Source organism: Maniola hyperantus, chromosome 14 (genome assembly GCF_902806685.2).
Source record: "Maniola hyperantus chromosome 14, iAphHyp1.2, whole genome shotgun sequence".
In the NCBI taxonomy this organism is placed as follows: Eukaryota; Metazoa; Arthropoda; class Insecta; order Lepidoptera; family Nymphalidae; genus Maniola; species Maniola hyperantus.
Genome location: NC_048549.1, coordinates 5,377,984 through 5,404,298, shown reverse-complemented (window position 1 = coordinate 5,404,298; position 26,315 = coordinate 5,377,984). Strand labels below are relative to the sequence as shown.

Genomic DNA, 26,315 nt, shown 5'->3' with positions numbered 1-26,315 from the left:
TATATTAATTGGTGGGTTTTCCACCACGTCAAAGGGCAAACTTTTCTATTTACTACTCTACTATTTCTACTATTTCTATCTCCTTCAAAAACATGTCTAGCTCCTCTTGAGCTTTGGTTTCCGCCGTCTTTGGAGCAATTGATGATATTATTACTGAATCAATTTGTTTCCATATTCTGTTATTATCGACACCACCATCATTTACTATATTCACCACCCCGGGATGTAAACCGTTGGGTCATAAAAAGATAGCAAACAGACAGACACACTTTCGCATTTATAATATTATATGTATAATAATATAATATTAGTATAGACTAGATGATGCCCGCGACTTCATCCGCGTGGATTTAGGTTTATAAAAATCCCGTGGGAACTCTTATGATTTTCTGGGACAAAAAGTAGCCTATGTCTTTCCCTGGAATGCAAGCTACCTATCTTATGAACGACAAGAATCTTGTCGTTCTGTGTTGTTTATCTCTGTCAGAAATTTCGTCAAAATCGGTTGAACGGATGAGCTGTGAAAGACTAGCAGACAGACAGACAGACACACTTTCGCATTTATAATACTAAATATGGACAAGTATGGATTACCTACTTAAATAAGTATATAAAATCAATTTAAGTTATCTAGGTAGGTACCTACCTAACTTACTAGGTACATAAATTCTCACTTGAATTTTGAATTTTAATTCGAATCTCGATAAATTATATATAAAAGTTAAAACCTGCCATATATCATGTTATACCTGCTAAAGAAGTAGGTACCTACTTAAACACGAAAAACGAATGCCAACTAATACTCAATACCTACCAACTTTATTTCATAACGAGAGAAGGAATGCCAAAAATCCTTTTTTTTTATAAAGTCATCATCATCAAATTACCGAAATAAAATAAACTAGCAAAAAGTCTACCAACGCGCACTATCGTTAATAATCAAAACATCAACAAATAACAACAAAGTTATTTAACTTATGTATTATTTGTGTATCAAATCAAAACATCAACAAAATTAACAACAAAATTATTTAACTTATTTGATAACACTTTGTATGTATTCGATGGGACCAACAAATCATTTGCTAACTGATATGCTAAATTTATTATCATATCGATGAGGTGGTATTGAACATTAGTTGACTTGCTATTTTTAACCATATTCAATACATCGGTATTTTTAACCGACTACTTGTTGCGGACTCGCGGATATCGCGTGACGTAATCGGTTTCGGTCGCCTTCGGTATGTCTCGGCGCGCGCGCGTTTTGCAACTGTTCATTCCCCAGCCCACTGCACCGCGCGCCCGCTTCGAATTTTAATTTCCTGGAATCTTCGCGCTACCTACCTACCTACTGCAGCTACTTAGAACGTAGGTATGGGACATAATTAGGTATAATATGTATTTTTTGATTTATTAATATTTTTTTATTTAAAATTGTTATCTTTTAGTATCGAATGTAATCAACAAACTTTAATATGTGTTAAATTAACAGGTTAATGAATAAATGAATCACCTCTAGTCCACACATTGCTTACATCCGTTATTGATTCGTTGAAGACGAATGGATTATCGCGTTTATAAACCGAATCGTGATTTAACACTGACTTCAGTCCTGGATTTGCCAATAAACACCAAAAGCCAAATCACAAAAAAACGATCCATTAAAACCGAATGATTTTGGCACATGGCTATAATACGATTCGTCGTGACGATTCACCAGTACCGATTCGTATTTTTTTAAAGTATTTGTGATTTTGTAAAGCTTGTGAATACGGTCATAGGACTTTAGGTATGTGTCACTGAAAAAATAAAATGAATCGACGTTACACAGATTTATATTGGTTTATTAGGAACAGTTGAGTTCTGTATACCTAATTAATTAGTATGATATTATAAGAATGTACAGCATAATATTAATATACCTACAGACCATATCCACTCGTACCTATGTTTTTTAAACAATAAAGAATTTATTTATATATTTATTACATATTTATTAAGTCACAGCCCTGAAAAAAATAAAGATTCGTCTACTTAGAATTTAGTACCTACGTGAAAGTTTAATCAGTTGCTAACAAAACCGTTTTTAGAGCTTTTGACGCTTTTGAGTGCAACATTTATGTAAGCTTCTGGTTCTTAGGTGTAAAAGTATTTCCGCCTTTTAATTAAAATCTATAAATATATCTATATATATATATATGAGAGACTTACATTTTCCACGCTACATCCACATGATATTATGTTTACTTATTACATCAGGTACCTATTACATAGATAATGCCGGCGACTTCGTCCGTGTAAATTTAGATTTTTCAAAAATCCTACTAGAACTCTTTGATTTTTGGTATAAAAAAGTAGTCTGTATTATAATCACGGGCGCAGCACGGTCTGGCATAAAGATGTAAATACTATTCTTTCAGCACCCTTCTGCGCTTCTAAAATAAATCAGACCTTAAAGTGACAAAGTTGTGAGCTTTTAGCTAAGGGATGATTTCTTCATATAAAATGATCGTGATGTTTTGAATCCGTGCCTCGTAAGTGGCACGGCTCGTACCCCCACGTGTTGACATAAATCATCCCTAATAGGGTCTTGGATTGTAGTAATAAAATTATGTGTGATTTACGCATTGTGACGTCATTATTTGCTTTCCGTAACAGCGTGACGTTAATAATTAATTATGTTAAAAATAAATAAAAAATCATAATTTTTAAAATTATTCTCTTTAATAATGAATTCTAGTCTTAAACTACCACTATACTTTATTTTATTTTATTTTATTTGTTTGCCAACAGATAGTACACATATTATAAAATAACAATTACAATTCACAGAGAATAAATTTAGAGTGTACACCCAACTACTGGCAAACCGGCATGCATTTTAAAAGTTTGCAAGTGCGGGATTACCAGTTAACTTAAAGCTAAAAATACAAATATGAAAAAATAAAAAAAACACTGCAATTTACAATAGTACTAAATATTAAATACTAACTATTACATAAAACAAGAAAAATAAGAAAAATTACGAAGAAGCATACGAGTTTATAATGCTGCATCAATATACTGATGCAGCATTTTTTTGTACTGCTGCAAGGAGAGTGAATGAGGATCTATTATCATATTTTTCGCAGTTTTAAAAAGATTATTATGTTCGCGACATATTCTAATCAAAACATTGTTTTCCCCTAAGTTTGTTCTGCATCCCCTTATAATATAAGGCTTGTACGTAGAAATACGCGAATATTTACGGGGCACAGAAAAAATGATTTTGCGTAAAATGTTTGGGCAGTCAATTTCATAATTTAAAATTTTGAACAGAAGTTCCTGATCGGATACCCAGCGTCGGTTTTCAAGTGACATTATTTTAAAATAGCTCAGTCTTTGCCTGTAAGATGTTAATTCTGCTTTTTTATTCTGATGTACCGTTAACAGAAAAAGGAATCGTTTTTGAACCCTTTCTATTCTTAATATGGGGTCTTTATAGGATGGATTTCAAATGCTGGAGCCATATTCTAGTAAGCTGCGAATTAAGGCAGTATAAAAAACTTTAACACGACTTAAAAGATTTGCAGTTGCGCCAGATAAAACCTAATAGTTTATAGCATTTACTGACTATTCCGTCTATGTGCGTGTTGAAGGATAGTTTTTTATCAATAATAATCTATACAAAACTAAACTATACAAAAAAAACACATCATTTTATTACTACAGTCCAAGATCATATTCCCTAATACTCCTAAACGTAAACGTTTATTGATCATTTGGTTATATAAGCATAAATTTACATATTTATATTGTGTGTACAAAGTTGTTTTGATACAAACGCACTCTTAATATGATTAGAAAGTTGATCACTTCAAAGTTCAAGCGTTTAAAACTTGTTTGTAACCACTTTTAAATTGTTAGCTTAAATTACGTATAGCGAGTGCATGGAGATGATGTCATACAATATTTATCTAACTTCTCATCTAGTTGGAAAGTAAAAGTGGTTGGATTGGACAGTGTGCGTTTACTGAATAGATCATAAAAGCTTCGGTTGATCTCACGCTTCGAGGCGGAAAGTGAGAGGATGAGTAGGTACATGCTAATAGGGCCCTTATCCATTGCACTGGCGTCAATCATAGTTAACAGAGGTTAGCACCTGTTACATGAATCTTCCTAGTTTCGCGTGTTCGACCGCTGACGATTAGCAAGAAATGAGTTGAACTAAAAACTAGAAACAAGTGGCAAGCAACGAGAAGCGAGTGTGTAATTGGGATAGTTCTGTTGCCGGGATATGAGGGAGTGTGACGGGCGATTACTCGCTCTCTCGGATAAACAGCCGAGACATACGTTACATGTAATCCCAGCGCAAACTGTCCGAGTGTTTTGACCATGATGAGAGCATCGCTGAGTGAGTTTTTTTCTTTAAAAGGTTATGTCGCTGCGACAATACTAATGGAGAGAGAGAGAAAAATATCTTTTGCTCACACGGAATTATACATTGATTGTACTTTTCTTGAGTGAGAAAATGGTCAATAGCTAGTCGCTTCCTCGGCGGCGGTGGGGCATATACCTTAAATGTAAAGTCTGTGAGCTGAAACGTTTAATATGTGACTGGAAATTTATTCACACATTGTTCTTAGGCATCTGCTATATTTATTAAACAGGGAGGAAAAAATAATATAGATGAGACGCCGCTGTTGAAACACCAACTAAGTACGTATTTATGGAGGAACAGGGTTCTCCTTTAAGCGTGGTGGTAAGCTGTCAATCGACTCTATATATGGAGTAATTCATGAGCAGTTGATTTTTTCGCTGTGTGCCTTTACGTAGCATTCTGATCCTTTTATTTTTATATGGATTCGGAAATCAAAAAGATACGATACGTTACATAATACGTACATTGGTGTACTTTAATAAGATATTTTTAAAGGTAAGGTATAAATGGCACCTTGTTAATGTGTGGTGCCACAGGGCCAGTCAATGTATTTAGAAACCAACCAGATCTTTCATCATCATTGTTAACCGATCGCCATCATACGTCCACTGAACAAAGGTCTCTTGTATGGTCTTCCATGTTCCACACGCCACGGTTTTGCGCCGCCTTAATCCAGCGGCATCTTGCGACTCGTTTGATGTCGTCTGTCCATCTAGTGGGGTTCTTGCAATAAAATAAAGACTTAATTTTAAAAGAATTTAAATCAGAATTTTTTAATATATTACAATTACAAAATCTGTGTTATAAATGCATTTTGCGTTCCACTTTCTCATTCGCGATTTTAATATACGATTAATCATTAAAGCAACGGGTTTTATTACAGCATTGGATAGTGTGCAAGACTCCTTAGGTTTATATTATGACCGTAAAAGTCATATGATCATCACCCAATTTGGAAACTGTGATCCGATGTTAGGCGTTAGAAAGTAATATTATTATGTAATGCGGTCGCGTTAAATAATAATGCAGATGATTTGACAAACTATCTTATTCGAGCTTTCATAATAACTACAGTATGTGCATGTCATTGACTACAGAGTGTTCGGTAAAACATAGTTCCTTAATCTTATACGATTCTGTTGAGGGGTTGTAGGGCAGGTCAAGTGCTATCAACAAGTGGTTTACTGTCAACAATTTACTTTTAAATGCAAAGAAAACCAAGTGTGTTATATTTTCTCTGCCCAATACAAAGGCGACCAAGGACATTAACTTAATGATAAATAATGATATGTTAAAAGTGGAGGAGACCACCGTGTTCCTGGGAATCACGTTAGATGCAAAGCTTCAATGGAACGCCCATATATCAACACTTGCTGGTAAACTCAGCTCTGCTGCTTATGCTGTTAGAAAGATTCGACAGGTAACTGACGTGGAAACTGCAAAAATTGTGTATTTTGCCTATTTCCACAGTATTATGTCTTACGGAGTCTTGCTGTGGGGTAAAGCGGCAGATATTGGGAAAATATTCGTATTACAAAAAAGGGCAATACGTGCAATTTATAATTTAAAACCGCGCGATTCCCTACGAGAGATATTTAAGGAAATAGGTATTCTTACAGTAGCTTCCCAATATATTTACAATAATATAATTTTTGTACGACAAAACATTCACAGTTACAAAAAAATCAGTGATCTCCATGATAGGCAAACTAGAAACAAAAATAAGCTAGTTACTCCTGCGCTCCGCCTCTGGAAGGTGCGAAAGTCATTTGTGGGAATGAGTGTAATATTTTATAATAAAATTCCACAAGCAATTTTAGACTTGCCTTTACACAAGTTTAAAAAATGTGTTAAAAGTATGCTCCTAAAAAAAGCATATTATACAGTCGCAGACTATGTAAACGATAAAAAAGCTTGGATTTGACTCGCTCCAGCAATGCACGGGGCTGCAATGGCTTGTATAGTACGGTATAATAACATTGTAAATTGAAAAATTAAAAAGAGCAACCGCCGAGTTTCTTGCTGGTTCTTCTCGGTAGGAACGGCATTCCGAACCAGTGGTAAATTAAACCTGACTATTCATAAGCACTTTTAAAAAGTTTACATGAATAAAAAAAAACATTCTATTCTATTCTATTCTATCAAATGGCCCCTAAATACCATGTAATGGGCGAAAATAGCCCGTTTTTAAGATTTTTTCAATCAAGCATACAACTTTTTTTCTTATAAAATTAACATAAAAATAAAGTTGGAAATATTTTTTTAAATTTTGAGATAGCAACTTCTTAATTAATGTAATCATCTACATATATGTATGAGTCGCGATTAGGGCTCCGAAACATTTTCATAATTTATATTTTGTTGCCTAGACAAAAGTGATTCTTCAAAAAATCACAGATTTTTTTGGCCTTTTTAAATTTAACAACTATTTTTAGCTATCTGACAACATTAATTGTAACAATTTAAGCTTAGTATGTTGGAATCAAACCTGGGACAATTGCGTGTATTAAGCGTTTCCCTAAATAGATTAGACGAAATAATCTTGTTTTTCATAAATTACTCTGGGCCGCAGTCGGCCCAGTGGCCATGCCATAACTAGCACAAGAGCATCCCTTATGAATTATTGCAGAATTAATATAAGCGCTAATGATTTCAACATAATAAACAATAATAGCTTGATGAGATCTTAATAGCAGAGATAAAGTCAAGATTTTACATATTAATTTTGTTTTTAAATAGATATACGACGGCTATGTGATTAAATCTCTTATTTACCACTTATTACGGTGAAATTATTTTAGTATGAGAGACCGCGATTCCTTTTATTATACTTCCAACGAAGAAAATAGCACTTGACATGGTCTCGATCCAAGGTATTGGGTACTTGAATAAGCAGAGGGTGCTAAATAGAATGCTATTTGCTCCACAGTAGGTACATCAATAATAATTACTTATTATAATATGCGAATATTACAATGTGTTAAATACGTCCAAAATGACAATCAATCAAACAAACAATCTTAGTTATTTGTTGTTTGGTATAGAATCTCACAACCTACCTAACGTGTCATTTGTTACAAAATGAAATATAATATTGTTAAAGTATATAATATGCTGAAGAGTGAGTAATGAATGTAACTTAAGTAACATAAGAAGCCATATTAAAAATATAGAAAAAAAAACAAAATTATAGTACTTACCTACTATGTAAGATTTTGTTGTTTTTTTTACTCATCATTTAAAATGTAAAATCTCCAAGTGTGTAGAATATTATCAAAATACGTAGGAACATACATAGTATTTTTGTATAGGAAATGTTCCTTTCGCATCTTAGTCTATATTATCTAATTAATAAAAGCAAATTGCTTGTGCTCACACAAATTAATAAACTTGTGGTAATTACAGGGCACATGCGGTGGAGCGACCACTCAGCAGTCAGCACTCTATCTCAACTCGAGATCTTGCTTAGTACATTGTACTTTAAAATGATAAATTCAATTAATACTAGGGATTGTATGAGGACAGAAAGTTTAATAAATAATGCTTTAATATTGATTACTTGACTTGCTCGGCTAAAACCTTTTCCGGGAGACTATCTATTGGTGAAAATCGCTTAGCATATTTTGTTACAATATGTGTATAAGTCCCGCAAATTACTATTGCGCGTGGCTGCCATTTTAGTAATGTCCGTACTAGACTGAAGTTTCGAGCAACTAGTACAATATTTCGGCTGACGTCAAAACGACGTCATTTCGATGTTAATGAGACAGTGTTTCAGCCCAATAGCAATTTGCGGGACTTATAATCGCTTTCAGGATAACGATTAAGTAGGCTGAATTTACGACATACTTTTAAATGATGATTTTATAATAATTGTTGGATTCATAATTCTGTGAAAGCCTAGTTTAATCAGACCAATGTAGACTAGAATTTTATTTAAATTAAACAAAACGTGGTTTATGGTAAAAACCGCATCGAAATCCAGAAAACTAAAAACACATAAGCGAGTATACGGACAATGCGTTTTCGTCATTCGCCCATTACCGTAACTAGAGTTGCTTCCAATTTCATTAATTTTATCTAGAGAAGAAAAGAAGAAGCTCGTTCCAGAAAATAATATGTAAAGATTTATGAGAGATGTGATTCGAATCTCACATATAATTTGTTTAGTATACTTACTTATAGTATTTTGTGAATGAATGTAAATGAATGTGAATGTAAATGAATTTTCACAGCATCAAACTTTCTATCCTCAAACAGATAATTGCAGGTACCGTATATAATATTATCTAGAATTATAATAATATGCTTCGCAGAGAACAGATGCCCGGGGGCGCAAAAAGCCAATGATTACAATAAGTATTAGCGCAACGCATCCAAGAAGATGCATTTGCGATACGGTTTTTAATGCTGCAAAATAATGGATACAGCTTTTTGTGAAGTTCTTCCGCTTCATTGATTACGTGACCTTGGCGTTTTTTGATTTCCGATAAACGAGTAGTTATAAATGTATACTTTTTTGGACTAGAGCAAATTTAAAAATACAATAGAATGATTCATAACTATTGTGACTTTTACATAAAAAAGTAATATTGGTGTAATACAGAAGGTAGTCAATACTTTTTATTTTCCTTATAGAACGTGTTGTTTCTATAAATAAATTTAATTTTTTTCACAGTAAATATTGTGTACATGTACCTATTATAAAATGGCCCTAATATGCTATATTATAAATAGCAAAAAGTCAGTAGATAATTCTGAATTTTATTATTCGTTAGATATTTTATTTTACCAAGTTGACTGATCTCTGTTTGCATGTGTTACTTTAATACTTATTAATGTAATTATAATACAAACTTATATTATAAATGCGAATATATGTCTATCTGTCTGTCTGCTAGCTTTCACAATACAATCGCTTGTATTGTATCCCAGTAACTGACAAATGCTACTTTTATCCTGGAAAATAAAAACTGGAATTTAAAAAACTTAAATTCATGCGTTGAAGTCGCGGCCATTATCTAGTGATAAGATATTGAAAAAACAACTTCCTACCTGCAACCACATAATTATAGGCTGATGAATGATGTATGCTTTCCAACGCATAGAAGCCCGAGGGGACAAAAAGACTAATAGTGATAGATATTGGTAGAAACACCATAATATTATACAACCACGGAGTATTTCTACTTCGTGGGCGCAACCCATCCAGCGAGATGCACTTTAGTTATTAACTTTTTACTGTAGAAAATAATGATTTCATGTTTTTTCTTAATTGATGCGCTTTGTTGTTTAGTAAGTAATATTGTCGTATTTCGACGTTTCATCCAATTAGTTACCTATTTTAATTCACCCACGGATGACCGGTTTTAAATTAGATAGCTAATTATATTATCTTTTTTAGATCAAACTAGTTTTTAAGATCCGTTTTTTTGATATTCAATCGATAGTTACACAATAAACTTATCAATACAAAATATCGAAAATGTTTGTTCATACAATCTAGATAATTATATCTACTTAGTAAACATCTGATTTGGAGTTTAATCTATATACTAACATATTGTGTTATAAATGCGAAAGTGTGTCTGTCTGTCTGCTCGTTTTTCACGACCTATCCGTTTAACCGAGTTGAGGTGACGCTCAAAACAAAGATAAAACAAAATCGCTATTGAATGTAAATCCAACTTAAGGATTATCCAATGAACCGCTCACACAATTACATCCTTATTGGCATACTTGTTAGGGTGACAGTTGTTTGCACTGGTGTTTGATATCAGAAAGTGCATCTCATATGGAAAGCGCACTTGATCGGGGTCCGGCCGGCTGCACCCAACTTTCCAATCTCTACTCCCAGAGCCTTGCTATTAATCAGTACTTTCTAGCTTCCTATATATGCTCGGAGACATTAGCTAATCGAATGTGGCTTTATATTTAATTAATTACGGTAGGATATGTTATAGTAAAATGTGTAAGTACCTACTTAAATGAAAACTGTACTGTCAATGGGCAGGGCGCATATTCGAAAAACCTACAGATATTGGGGTATCAAGGTGTTGGAATGGCGACCTCGCACCGGAAAGCACAGCATTGGAGGACCCCACTAGGTGGACAAACAATATCAGACGAGTCTCGAGCCGCTGGGTTCAGGAGGCTCAATACCGTGGCGTGTGCAGACCTATGTCCAGCAGTGGATTTTTCTCGGTTGACGATGAGGATGAGGATGAAATAAAAATAATTTTCCGGATGGTGAAGTATCATCTATAATACATAATCTAAATATATAAAACGAAAAGGTGACTGACTGACTGACTGACTGACTGATCTATCAACGTACAGCTCAAACTACTGGACGGATCGGGCTGAAATTTGGCATGCAGATAGCTATTATGACGTAGGCGTCCGCTAAGAAAGGATTTTTGAAAATTAAACTCCTAAGGGGGTGAAATAGGGGTTTGAAATTTGTGTAGTCCACGCGGACGAAGTCGCGAGCATAAGCTAGTATATTATATAGAGATGGTATGTTAGATAATACTGCGATTTTGTAGAGACTACATCTCTGTTCAGTATTCTTTTCGTAAAATAGAAATATCTCGAAGGTCAAGTTTTGTTCGGGGATCAAAATAGTCTAGATCGATACGTCATTTCCGAACAGAGACAAACTTATAAAGCAGTATTTTTACTATCCCCAGCAGAATAGGGGAACGAAATGCAAACTAAAGTTCTTAAAAGATGTAGTTTATACGGAGCTTTTGGACTACTACCACATATTTAATAGATAAGATAAAGGATATTTTTGTTCCTAAATAATATTTTATTTTATGTGGTTGTAAATATAGGTACGTGTTAGTGATTTGTTAGTAGATTACAGGGTTATTTATTCATATAAGATTTTGTCGTGTAGATTATACCTAACCTCAACTTATATTATATCTGTATTACGTGTCAATTGTGACTTAGTAGCAAATACCACCTAATAGCAGCTTGTGAGAACTAACTCTATGGAAACTAGAACCGTTATAATGCTAATGAATGTCATTTACCTATGTGAATATTATATTTTAAAATTAGATACCTATGCTCCTATTAACAATATACATAGCTGTTTTTTCTTAGAACATTTAGCTAAGTTTTATTTAAATACTGGCTAACATGTGCATGCAAAACATTTGGGTTAATGCGAATCAAGAATTGTTGCTTAGTTTAAACTTTATCTAATGTGATCTAAGTATGCTAAATTTTACCAGGTTAATACAGTCTTAATAAGATATTTATATTTACAGTTAGAACAGCTTTTATTGCTAGCTCATTACCTCGTAGTGCTTTTATTTTCACGAAATTTATAGACGTGGTCAACTCTACCAGAGCCGAGGTGGCTCTGAAGAAAGGCTTCGACTGATGCCAGTTACAGCCTTACTTACCGTTTGCATCTTCATTTATAAGTCTTTCTTAATTTTTATTTTATTTTTATTTTTAAGTAAGATCAATGCTGTTAACGGCTAACTGGTCATCGAATTAAAAAAAGGTATCTGTCCGTTCAGCTGTTAACATTTTGCGGCTCATTCACTTATGGTCTAAGAACCAGCGCGTGCTAGAACTAGCTTATTTTAAAAGCTGAAAATTTCTTTGCGTTTTGTCCCCAACACTGGGAGGAACGTTTGTTCGGATGTTTGTTTAAATCCACCATGATCCAAACTTCATAGTCGGTGATCGTTTCTCCCTGTTGGAGACAATACGCAGAGAAACTTTCAGCTTTTATAAAATAACGAAGGTCTGGCACTCGCGGGCTCTCTGTCTATTACCGATTTGACGAAAAAACAGCTTGCATCCTGGAGCTTTCATCCCGGAGAATCAAAGAGGTCCCCGGGATTTTTAAAAACTAAATCCACGCGGACGAAGCCGCGGACATAGTCTAGTATAACAAAGAATAAAAAAGTAAGGCTTTCGAAGGATATTCTAAAAGCTTTCTAACTAAGGCTACAACACAACAGCCTTTTCTAGACTCATTCTATAGATAAACTTGTAAATTTGTTCCACATTCAGACCGAGCGCAGTCCGATAGACGTAAAACGTGTAATCGAATTAAATTTCTCCACGAAATGCTTTTAGCCCCCACCGGCGGCGCTTTGAATTCCTTGATTTAGGATACATATTTATGAGGACCTAAGCAGAATAACAATGACTTGGCCTTTATGTTTGGATCGCCTTCTATGAAGAAGGTTTTCAGTGGCTATATTTCCGCAGAGCTATTATGTAACTTTTTGACCTTTACAGCGGAAACAAGCTGTAAAATTGTAAATTTTGTTTGGGATTGCCTGATCGCAAAAATGTAGTGAATCATGATGGCCTATATACTTCTATACTTAATAATAATTATAAATCCATATTAATATTATAAATTCGAAAGTGTGTCTGTCTGTCTGCTAGCTTTTCACGGCCCAACAGTTCAACCGATTTTGATGAAATCTGGTATAGAGGTAGCTAACATACCGAGGAAGGACATAGGCTACTTTTTATCCCGGAAAATTAAGGAGTTCCCACGGGATTTAAAAAAAAAACTAAATACACGCGGACGAAGTCGCGGGTATCATCTAGTAGAAAATATTTGCTTGATTGTTTGTAATCGATAAACTCGGAAGGCACGGAACTGATTTTGATAGGTAATTCTTTGACCATTAGAAAGGATCCAGAAGTAACATAGGCTATTATGTTATGTATATGTAGATATACCATATTTCACCCCAGCAAAGCCGGGCGTATCAGCTAGACGTATAAAGTCACGGAATAATCCTTCTTTTTTTAGTAAAGTATAAGTCATTAGGCATGTTTAATTTAAATCAGCTTATGATAGGACTAGATAAAATAACAATAGTATGGTTTGAATCAACGACCTTCGACTTTGCCCCCGAGTGTTGTTCGTTCAGGCAGTTTGTAGGTACACACCATAAGCGAATCTGTTTTTTTATAAAGGTTTACGAGTAAATGGCCCATTCATCTTGATGTCACTTAAGTCTAAACTCACGCACGTGAGCACGACTTACGACGTATTTTAATGTCAACTATTTACTTTAATGCCTATTGAATCGTGCCCTTACTATGTGAGAGTTTTCATTGATTAAAAAAGAAAGTCTTTGTACCTATTTGATTGTTTCCCTCACGTTTCCCTTCAATTTGGTTAGAGGTTTTAAAGTATCACCAATTAACCTACTATTGGCACATGAAAAAAATTCGTTTGCCACTTTTCCCAAATATCAATTTAAGAATTAAACTTAAAAAAAGCAATATTTTAAACTGACCTACTTTAAATCAATACTTAAGTAGGTATATTACGTGGCAGAAAGTAATGTACATTGAAATTTAAAAGGAGATAGCACATTTGTCTCTGTCGTTGAGACCGACAAAACGTCATATATGAGTACGAGTGACAGCTAGAGAACATGCTCTATAAAGCCGAAATATCATTCTAAAGGCCGATGTACATTACTTTCTGTCGCATACTGTACTTAGGCTATTTATAATAATGTAGGTAAAACAACTCAGACCAAAAGAGCAATGCTAAGATAAACAAGAGCCATCGGTCATCTTATGACCGTAATAAAATTGCATTTTTATTTTTCAAATCGCTTTCATAAACATTCAAATTTACTGTAATAATGCTATTTTGTGTGCAGTTAAACACATTAATAAACTTTTACTTTACCCCGTTTAGCATATTAATTATGTTTTGGACCTACATACGGAGTAAGTAGGCCACTTTTTAAGTGACGATTAAAAAGGTCCCCGTTCCACATGTCTGTCTATTGAAATCGCTTCGTTTCTGTCTGACGATCAGTTAAAATCGCACTACTGGGTACGAAGATCTACGGAAATCTAGTAATTTGGCGAGAACTGTACTTTATTTGCTACGACAAGAGCTTTCAAAACACCGGGCGTGCTTGCCCGTCGCACTCGCAGACTCACTATACATATTACTATACCAACTACACACTCGCTTCTCGTTGCTCGCCAACTCTTTTCTAGTTTTTAGCCCAACTCGTTTCTCACTAACCATCGGCAGTTGGACAACTGCCTCACGTACCTACTTGTATTCTATGGTATACAAAGAAGAATAAGATTTCTTTCGTTGCGTCGTATTCCTTATTTCTGGTGAGTGGTGACCCCTAGAAAGAAAAAGAAACAACGTTTATTTTTTGAAAATTGTGCCACACTACACCACTTGTACCAACCTAAGGGTTTGGTTAGCCCGGCGCCTCTAACACTTGAGCATTAAAGCCAAGAGGCCTCACGAGAAGAAGCGCCGGAACAGAACAGTAGGTACTATAATAAACTGATAGTCTAGTTGTTAGGACGTCCGCCCTCTAATCGGAGGTCGGGGGTTCGATCTCGGGCACGCACCTCTAACTTTTCGGAGTTATGTGCGTTTTAATTAATCAAAAATCACTTGGTTTAACACATCGTGAGGAAACCTGCATGCCTGAGAGTTCTCCATAATGTTCTAATGGATTTTTTAGGACGTCCGCCTTCTAATCGGAGGTCGGGGGTTCGATCTCGGGCACGCACCTCTAACTTTTCGGAGTTATGTGCGTTTTAATTAATCAAAAATCACTTGGTTTAACACATCGTGAGGAAACCTGCATGCCTGAGAGTTCTCCATAATGTTCTAATGGATTTTTTTTGAGAACGGGATCATATCCGCTCAGTAAGATTAATTCTTAACAAGTACAAAAATATAACAGAATTTAGACGTGATGTCCGTTTTGCGGTCAGTGTAATACAATTTACATGATACGCATGGTGTCAATAAGGCCATGGAGAAAGGATTCTCTCCGGCCGGCTGTGCGTTTGACACGCTCGGTGAAACGGAAAGGAGAAACTGGGACGAAGAGCGGCGTGGGATGGCAGCGTGACTGCAAGATGCAACCAATTGGATGCATTTCATAGATTTATCAGTTAGAACCATGCTAAAACCGTTTTGTAAATTTGATATAAACTAGCGTAAATGATTGAATTAATATAAATAGTTATTACGCATAAAAATATAATATACTCAATACTAGTGCATAAAAATAAAGTATAGTTATGCTAGTGTAGTTTTATTTATAGTTATGCGTATTAATAAGGTTTTCTTCTAAGTATACGCATTATATTTGACTCGTCTCGCGTCTTTAAACTTAGCCACCCTTTATGCTATTACATAACACTACTAAAGTCAATAACGCATAACATGACCATAGCAAAATGATAATTTTTGACATACCAGCTGTAAATAGCCTTTCACGGGAATCTTTAATTTCTTCGCATAGTATTTAAACGCTTGACCATTAAATTGCATCGCGTAACAGACTTGTAGAAAGTCCGTTTAACGCATCGTCGAGAGTCATGTTTATTTTGAGGCAACAAGTAAACACCTATTCTCGTATAGAAACAACTAGGTATACCAAGCCTATGCATCGATCGGTTCAAAGGCCAACTACGTAAGAGACGATCAAAGCCTTCCCAAACTTTAATAAATAACATAACAACAAAACACATACAGACCTACCATACCCCTTCTTTCCTATCACGTGCTTATTAAATATACTTTTGCATTTTGTCATTCACTAGCTCTTATTTCGGGAGTATGGCATATTAGGATTCACCTTGAATAGAGGAACTACTTAACTTTTGTCTTTACGGTATGCAAATGCTCAAAAAATACAACCTTTCGTATGATTGCTCTTTTCCGGATTGAGTAAACTGCTGGTCCTACCTCTAACTATATACATTTATTATTACTTATATAAAATAAGGTCCCTCGCATGTCCTTCGCCTTATTTTTGTTTCGCCTTAGTTCGTGTCTGTCCGGGTTAATCGCAGAAACTACTGTTCAGATTTTCAAACGATTTTCACCAATAGAAAAAGAGATTACCTAAGAAGGTTATAAACTACTACTTATGAATATTTTGTGGAAATATGCTACCAGTATGATAATAATTGTGAATTAAGTCGGAGCCCCATCTGAGAGCTTTCGTTTCGTGCGCTGCGTAAATAAAGTTAAAGTTACACGATAACAATAATATATATTGGAACAATTTTTTTCAAGCTACCCGTGTGCAGCTAGTAGAGACGCGGCAGAAAATGTACATCGATCGAACTTCAAAAAGAGATAGCGGTATCGTAGAGCGTTGTTTCATGTCGTTGAGACCGACAAAACGTCACATAGGTATGAGTGACAGAGGCAACGCTCTACAAATCTCATTCTAAAGGTCGATGTACCATTTTTCTATCTGGCTACTGTATCTAACAGCCTGACCTTTGACCTTTGTTTCAGAACGAGCGAGCTGGTGGCGCTGGTGGCTGTCTCCTGCACTCTGTTCCTGTTCCTGCACACGCGAGACCTCAGCACAAAGCTGCGGCAGATGCAGCGTCTCAACGATGACGTCACAGCCTTTAATCATCTCACAGACAGTAAGTGAACATTCAGTAGTTAGGGTTATACAAATAAATATATGAAACTAATTGAAAAAAGATTGACCTTAATGGACTAAGAGCTAGTGCGTGCCAGACCTTCGTTATTTTATAAAAGCTGAAAGTTTCTCTGCGTATTGTCCCCAACATCGGGAGGAACGTTTGTTTGGATGTTTGTTTGGATCATGGTGGCTTCGGGAGATGACAGGTAGGTAATAAAGGTGTTTTTTAAAAAAAATATTATCGTTAATATGTAATGAATTCTAGCCCCATAAACTACCGCTATACAAAAAACCGGCCAAGTGCGAGTCAGGCTCGCACACTGAGGGTTCCGTACTACAGTCGTATTTTTTCGACATTTTGCACGATAATTCAATAACTATGATGCATAAAAATAAATAAAAATCTGTTTTAGAATGCACAGGTAAAGCCCTTTCATATGATACCCCCCTTGATATACCTAGTTATCTTACTTCGAATATTAAAAACCTTATTATTAGTTCATGACCACAATTTAATTTTTTTTGTGTGATCTAACCCTAAATTCACGGTTTTCAGATTTTTCCCCTAAAGCCAGCTATAAGACCCACCTACCTGCCAGATTTCATGATTCTAGGTCAACGGGAAGTACCCTGTAGGTTTCTTGACAGAAAGACAGACAGACAGACAACAAAGTGATCCTATAAGGGTTCCGTTTTTCCTTTTGAGGTACGGAACCCTAAAAATCACGTCATTTTATTACTAGAGTCCAAGACCCTATTTGGTAAAATTAGCTAATTAAAAAAATTCCAATGAAACAAGTGACTGACTCCTGTTTATTTTTAAAATAATTTTTATGTGGCTATTATATTGACTTTTTATGGAACTTTTTACTGATTAACAAAACTTTTGCACGGAAAGAGATGAGTCAACGACATCTTTTAATCTGTTCTTAATGAACAAGAGTCGTTAAGTAACTAAATTAGCATAACTTCCTTGAAATAATGTTACCTACACGGTTAGAAAGATTTAAGATATCCTCATTTCAAGATCCTTAGCTTGTTAAGATTTTTTTAAAGAAAACAGTTAGGTTACAGATTTTTTTAAAGAAAATAGTGATAAGGTCGCCCTTTGTTTTTTAAGTGTATCCTGTATTCTTACTCTCTGTAAATCTATTAACAATAAAGTTATTTTAAATTAAATTAAATTAAATTAAAGTTACATACCTACCTCCAATCTTTGTACGAATAAGGAATTCTCTAGAACACTTGCATCACGTAAAACCTAGTTTTTTCCCACGAAAATATTTCGCAAAAATCTTTTTTTTTTATAAAAATAGCGAGCAAACGTGCAAGTGGGTTACCTGATATCAAGTGATTACCGCCGCCCATGAACAACCCCATGTTGTAATCTAATGGGAACACCGCATTTACTTTTCTTAGGATCATCAATATAGGATATCAGGATAGGAAGTTGATAAAATTAATAAAGATTTTGTTATTTTTTTTTCTTACCAAGTCTGTATTCTGTAATATAAAACATAGCAATCATAATCATAATTACAATGTTTATTTATATTCTTCAACGTGGGCGGTAACTGAGCTATCTCTATTTTATGTAACTAATAATACACCTTAATGCGCTAAAGTGTTTGTAATTAGAGGGTCGGTATAGTTTTTGTTACAACAAAACATCAATCAAAAGTTTGCCTCCGGCATTCTTTGATTGTTTTAAAGCAAATAACAGTTTTATAGGAAACGTAAAGCTTTTAATTTTATTCGCTCTACAATTTTCAAAACGTTCCAGACCCCGCAGATTATACATTTTCTCAGCACTATACCGACGAGGACTATAGTAGAATTAAATTAAAACACATTTTATGGGATGTCATAATTTTGAGTCCATATTAAAAGCGGTAAGGGTCGCGCGGTGTTCTCACGAGCCGTAAGCTTAATCGGTGTGTAAAACATTTTGTCGTTCGACGACTTTAATACTTACTTCAATTATAATATTATATTTCAAACAGGACATCCAAGTTTTTTTAACTGATATTTTCCCTATAAATTAAATACGTATTCCAATAATACCTAACGAGCATTTCCATCGTCATGGCTGGCTTAAACATGGCTACAGAGAAACGTAACTAACGGCTTGGAAATATTATACAAACTCTACAAATCTACCATTTTAATAGGATTAGAATTTTAAATACGACACAGAATTATATGAAGAATCGCGGAACTGACGGGACTTGAAATCTTTTAAGTATTTAGTTAATCTGTAGCTATTACCTCTAATTCCCAGCTGAGAATTTACCCGTAATGCTATGTTACGTAGCTACCACACACCTCCACGAAGATGCTAATTTTTAATCCGGCTTATAAACAACACGCCGGTACTTGTATGTTTAATGTTCGATCATTTGTCATAATTTCGAAACAGACGTTTGCACTGAAACTGATTCTCATCAGAGACGCATCAGTGTTGTGTAAGTGATAACATTTTAGCTTCAGGCATGCTTCAGGTATAAACAAATGACTTGTCAGATGTAAACGATCAGCTAGCCTTGATACTTGTCACGATACTGATAATATTTCATTTAATAACGTTAGTTAAGATGTTAAACTAAAGCCACGTCCGTAGCGACAGCTTAATACTATTATTATATTTGATTTGCGTTGGTTGCGATGATCTCATTTAATGACATATTATGATATCGCAGACCACTGTGATCTGTGTATGATATAGACCTATATGGTATGATCATTCTATATCGATGAGTATGATATTACAAAAAACAGTTTTTAGATCTCGGAGCTTCCTAATATGCGCTGAGAGTGGCCACCGAGGGGATTTTCGTAGGTAGAAATTCTATATAACCTACATAGACGATGTCTTTACCAGAACGTCGGATTTCTTAATTTTTCCACCCGTTAACAAAAACAAGGTCTTCATTTTACTACATTGACATCATCAATTCAATTAATGAAACATTTCTATAAAATTTTAAGTACTATTTCGCTTAGATGATAAAAGTTAAAACTCAACCTCCATGTACCGATCTATCATTGATCACCGCATGCAAATTAGTAGAGAATTAAAATCGGAATTTATATTTCAATATCACTAGATGATTTGCATATAAAACACATTTTAAGTATGCATGATAAAATATTAAGCTCTTCATTTACTAGTATTATGGTTACTTTATTTTAGTACGAGAGACAACCGTAAGATTACCTTTCGTGTTCAGTTATGAAAATAATCGTTAGTATGAACCATGAAATAGCTACATGCTTCAACAGCTTGTCTAACGGACTAACAGAGCTCGAAATTTCTCGTCTCTAAGTAAACTTATGAGTCAATTACATTTAGATACACATAGCATCAAAGTGTTATGCGTTATGTATGCCATCCTGGCGCGATGTAGATCAGCTAATAAGGAAGTTGTAGGTTGGAAGTTAGAACGTGCGGCGCGTGCAACGCGTTGTGGTAGCGGGTTAATGGGCGTATACCCTTATTGCTCTGTAAACTTTCATTACTTAGACTAACCATATAATGGCATATTATAGCGAGGTCTTGTAATGCGTAGTGTGCTTTGCATTTCATTCCAATTTGTTTATATACATGTAACGCTGCTTTACCTACCTATTGATGTATAGCAGCAGCACTTATCACTCAGACCATTGAGTCTCCTTTTAGAGTGAGAAGGATCCACAACGCCGCGCTGGTCAAGTGCTAATTGAGAGACTTTATACACCCTTGAGAAAATTATGGAATTATGGAGAACTATCAGCCATGCAGATTTCCTCGAGATTTGCCTTCACCGTTAATAATTGGGTATTTGACAATTTAAAAATAAATTATTTATCAGTGATTATTAAATAGAGAATCTTCCAAAATAAGTAAAATCCATGCCCTTTGTTAGTTTTAACCCCGGACCTCTTAAGCAGGAGGTCGACCATTGGGCTATCATCGCAGGTACTACTAACATACTGCCATAACATAAAGGAGAAGAAGAAAGAAAGAAGAAAGAAAACTGGTTTATTCATCTTATGCCTAAGGTACAAACAAACTTAAAATTAATAGTTAGTAGATAGTAGTTAGTAGATAATAAGAAGTACTTAATAATTAATTAAATCTAAAATGAGTTCTTGCACCCACTTGGCACAAGATGAAATGGCCCCAGCTCAGCATTAATGCTGCAGGTTTTAAAATAAAACCTGAGCGCTGGTATTCTGCCAACGTGAGAACGCACATAACAAGATAATCAAGAAGAAAGACTAAGTATATTGTGTCAGCAACACTGACTAAATTATTAGGTATTTTTAGCTAATTTTAAAGAATTGGTTTGAATTCAAAGTATTGATCAAGATTATCAATTTATTTATTGAAGTTAGTTTAATGAATTGGACATTGTTTGACTCATCCGATGTCACGCGATTTGTGGCGGGCAGCCATTTTGAATCAATTTGTATAAATACCGGTGTTTGGCCCTTTTGAAGGCAGTCTCGCTCTGACTCGAGACTCAACGACTATTAAATACTTTTTGTGTTTAGGTCGTTATTTCAATCAAGTGGTTGAAATAGCATTTATTCCTCGATCAAGTTAATATTTCAGTTAGGTTAGTCTAAAGACTAAAACTCTCGATAAGCCTCTAAGCGTTGTGATCCATATCCGCGCGCAAGTTTAATATGAGAGGACATTTTAACTAAACTCATCTAAAAATACTCAATAATTCGCCTGCTTTTCTGACTGACTCTTTTAGTTGTATTTACAACGGTTTCGATTCGATCGATTTTGGTGATTATCTTGAAAATAAATGAAAACGGCACAATAATAGGTACCGTCTCGTCCGTTGAACGATTTAATACAACCTGACCGCAAATTTTCTCCTAATAAAACTGTTTCGCTACTGAAGAAACGTTTGGTAAGCATACCGTAAAAGAGCATTAAGAAATAGATTAGGTTTAACCGCATTTTCCAAGCTCGCAGAAAAAGACGATGAAAGTCGGTGAACGGTATTTCGAAGTGAGGCTTACCTACTAATGATGATTGAATGAGACCTATCTACCGAAAAGGCCAAGCCCTAGTGTAATTTTTCAAGCCAACTAACGTGAGATGCGTTGGCGGAAATCGGTCACTGAGTGACGCTGTGCGAGCAAACATCGTAAACTCCATATTTCGCAGGCTGTCTTCAAATCAGAGACGCGTCGGGCGCGCTTTTTAAACTGCAATCTTGCAACCAAAAATCTTCCAAGTGAAAATTTGGTAGATTTTTGGAAATCTTTTTGTGCTACTGAAAAGTAGGTAGGTACCTACACTCGTTAAACCGTAACCCTTAAATAATTTTTAAACTCGTCCATAAAATTGAAATTTGCAATCCATATCTATACATACCTAACAATTTCACATTAATGAGAAAGTGTATGTATGTTACATAGGTTTTGTCATAGGTTTGAATCATATCCGTGGAATAAAAGGGAAAATGGACGTAAGTCGTAGGTATTATATGTTTTAAAATACTTATCGAATAATAAAAACTTTATTTTTCTGTTCTACTGCAAGTAGTTACCTACTAGTACAAACCAGGCAAAAACTTTATTTTTCTGTTCTACTGCAAGTAGTTACCTACTAGTACAAACCTGGCGGTTTGAAACCAGTTAAATTAAACGGATACCTTAGTTAAACCACTAGGTGGTTTAACTAAGGTATCCGTTTAATTTCAAAATGGGTAATTTCAAAACGCACCGGGTTAGCGCGGGGGCTGTACGGGTGTGCGGGGCGTTTCCTCCCCATTGGCATCTCGACCTATAGGTAGGTATAATAAGACCGGACTCCTCAATCAGCCGAAGTATTCTGTATTTTTTGATAGGCCCACGGTCGCGTATACCTGACCTTTCGTATCATGAATTTTTCATTAAAATGATAGGTCGAACCGAGTAGCAGCTGTCACGGAAAATAACGGAACCCACCAGATTTAGATAAGCACGATATTGAATGTAGACACGAAGATATTTCGCGGCCGATTCCAACAAAGAGAAATGAGATATGAACAAAGGCTAGCGAAATAGTCATAAATAATAATAGTCTCTTTGCTGTAATATAATAACTTTATGCCTTCAGCCAATGATATTATTATAGATAGGTATATCTTATATCTGAGACCCTTAGGCGTGATTTTGACCTAAGCCGCCCGTGCCAAGATTTATTTATTATTCGATCTTAGTTTGATTCAGGTATGCATTCAATGAAAACTAATTTTACTCTATCGTTGAGCGTTGTATGCTTTTTCTAAATCTTAATCAGTACCCTTATTATAAATGCGAAAGTGTTTGTTTGTTGGTTTGTCCTTCAATCACGTCACAACGGTGCAACGGATTGACGTGATTTTTTGCATGAATATAGATAAAGACCTGGAGAGTGACATATAGGCTACTTATCCCGGAAAATCAAAGAATTCCCACGGTATTTTAAAAACCTAATTCCACGCGGACGAAGTGGTGGGCAGCAGCTAGTGTAAAATATAATAACATAGGTACATTATTTTTGTTATTTATTTTCTTTTGGCAAGAGTAAGAAAAGTTATAAACCTGAAAATCTGTAGCTAGGTACCTAAGTAGGTACAAAATGTCAATTATCTTATCTCTGAAAGCGATCTCTACCCACCTACTCATTTTCTTCGAGTGTGGCAGTAATTCTTAGTTGGATATTTATGTTTTGTGGGCAATAGAATAAAAATTGAATGAAATTGTTTTTCTTGTTATTTGTCGTCATAACGGCAATAGAAATACACACTCTGTGAAGAACTCTCTACCTAGTACAGAGTTCACGAAATACAGCCCGCTAACAGACAGACGGACGGACAGCAAATAAGGTCCCGTTAATATCCTTCGAGTACCTACAGACCCCTAGAAATAATAATATGATAATGATTAAACAATTAAGTTATTAAGTTCGAAATTCAAATGTTAGAATCTATGTTAATAAAATCAAATGGAACGAAGCGGCAGAATAATATTATAAAGGATTCCTATATTAGACAAAAGTCATATAAGCTAAAGTGTGAAGAAGTAATTTCACGTCCGTCAGTTCGCGTATAGAGCCGCGAGCGCAGCTTCTTTGTAAATGCTTACACAATTCTGACTTTGATGAGTTTGAGTTGTAAGTTGTAGTCTAACTTTTGATGTGTTACTAATTATTTTTACTGTTTATTGACGTATTTTTAATGATATAGATTCTAGTTGATTGAAGATTCTAAATTAAGATGTCATACTTTTTTCCAAGTCCCTAAACTTTAACAGGTTTTTTTATATTCTATCGTAGTCACTCGAACCATGATGATTGATGATGGTTCGACTGTAGCTGTGCTGTATGGTATGGGTTGAATGCCGAGCCTGTATTTTAGTTGACCTAACTTCATGTTTCATCTTCTTCATCTTCTTCTCGAGTCACCTCAAATACGGGCAGCCCAAAAAGCCGCAACCGCGATAGCTCGGTCGGTAGTCTCGTGAGTCGTGTAGCTCCTCGTAGGAATGTCGGAAGTGCAAAAAAATCGATATATATCGAAATCGATAATTAAAAAAAAATCGATATCGATATTAAAATTTTCTCAATAAAATATCGATATATCGGTACAATTTCTAATTTTTAAGTAGAAAGTCGTAGGTCATAGATAATAATAATTTTAAAGAGATGATTTCGATAGTTTTCTTTCTACAACTCTGGGTTCTAGCCTTTTTGAGCCTAATCCTATCGACATCGATATTTTGCATGAAAATATTATATAGTAAAAGTAAAAACTATCGATTTTTATACCTTTTCGATAGTTGGAATTTTATATCGATACATCGATATATTGAAAAATTAAATATCGCTCAAAAATATCGATATATCGAACAAATAATATCGATATATCGATGTATCGATATTTTTTCGACAAGCCTAGCTCCTCGTTCGTTCAGGTTGTCGGGCACGCAGGGGCCATGTACGCATTGGTCTGTTTCGGATGACCGCAAATGCTCTCCGTATTATGTCCAGACCAGAGATGTTTGTCATGTTTCATCAGTACTTCCATACTGAACATTGTGAATGAGAAAGTGTGTCTGTCTGTTACACTTCAAATTAAATCAGGTAGGTAAATAGGTTGCATTCCGAAGACGTAGGTAGGTACATAGGCTTATTTTTGTCCCGGAAAATCAAAGAAATCCCATGGGATTTTTACAAACTAAACCCATACGGACGAAGTCGCGGGCATCAGCTAATCCATACTAATATTATAAATGCGAAAGTGTGTCTGTCTGTCTGTCTGCTAGCCTTTCACGGTCCATCCGTTCAACCGATTTTGACGAAATTTGGTACAGTGATAGCTTGCATCCCGGGGAAGGACATAGGCTACTTTTTATCCCGGAAAATCAAAGAGTTCCCGCGGATTTTTAAAAACCTAAATCCTCGCGGACGAAGTCACGGGCATCATCTAGTACTAAATAAACCTTCTCGTAGAATAGAATAGAATAGAATAGAATGTTTTTAATTCATGTAAACTTTTTAAAAGTGCTTATGAATAGTCAGGTAGTTTTAATTTACCACTGGTTCGGAATGCCGTTTCGTAAAGAAAAAGGAACGTGGGCTTTAAAATAAATTGTGCATAGACTATTTCTTTCATTTAGATTTATGCTTATTAGGTTCCATTATCTAGGGGTACCATTGATGTAGGAAGAACCTTTTGATATTTCATATTACCATAAACTTAAATCGTTAAACTTAATAAAACATAATTAACTTAATACCTGCCCACCTACTCATTTTCTTTAATCGTCTTACTAAATTAGTCAAGTGCGAGTTGGACTCGAACATCAAGGGTTCCGCTTCTGTACAATCGTAACATAACTTTTTAATTTTTTTTTAATTTTCATGGCGCCCATTTTGAAATTTTTATAATTAGTTGTGATTTGTTGTTATAGCGGCAATAAAAATAATACGACAGACGGATGGACGGACAGCAGCGGAGACTTAGTAATAGGGTCCCGACTCCAGTTGGCACTCTTCGGATACGGAACCCTAAAAACGCTTAAGTGTAGGTATAACTTAGAATTGGCATATATACATATTACTGTTTTATTAGACTAATAGCATTTATGAATAATGAAATCTTAAGGCTGAACAAGACGTAATATTCAAAGGTACTATTAAGTAAAAATCGGTCAAATGCGAGTCCGACTCGCATACGAAAGGTTCCGTACCATAATACAAGAAATACCTCACACTCTTCGTTCTGGTTACTTAGCATTTGTGAAACACATTTTGTGAAAATTTCTACTCTCTACCTATTACGGTTCACGAGATACAGCCCGCTGACGGACGGATGGACGGACGTACAGCGGATAGGATAAAGGATAGTAATAGGATCCCGTTGGCACCGTTCGGGTACGGTACCTTAAAAAGTAGCGATAGCCTAGTGGTTAAG

At 35.2% G+C, this 26,315-nt stretch overlaps 1 protein-coding gene across 1 annotated transcript in view; it reads left to right on the top strand.

Annotated features, from left to right (window-relative positions):
* The window catches only part of pip (heparan sulfate 2-O-sulfotransferase pipe), a 93,416-nt gene that overhangs the window by 30,143 nt on the left and 36,958 nt on the right, over nucleotides 1-26,315 (top strand). Inside the window, exon 3 of the mRNA XM_034975435.2 lies at nucleotides 16,734-16,870. Coding sequence (XP_034831326.2) covers nucleotides 16,734-16,870 — 137 coding nt within the window. The remainder of the gene's footprint in view (nucleotides 1-16,733; nucleotides 16,871-26,315) is intronic.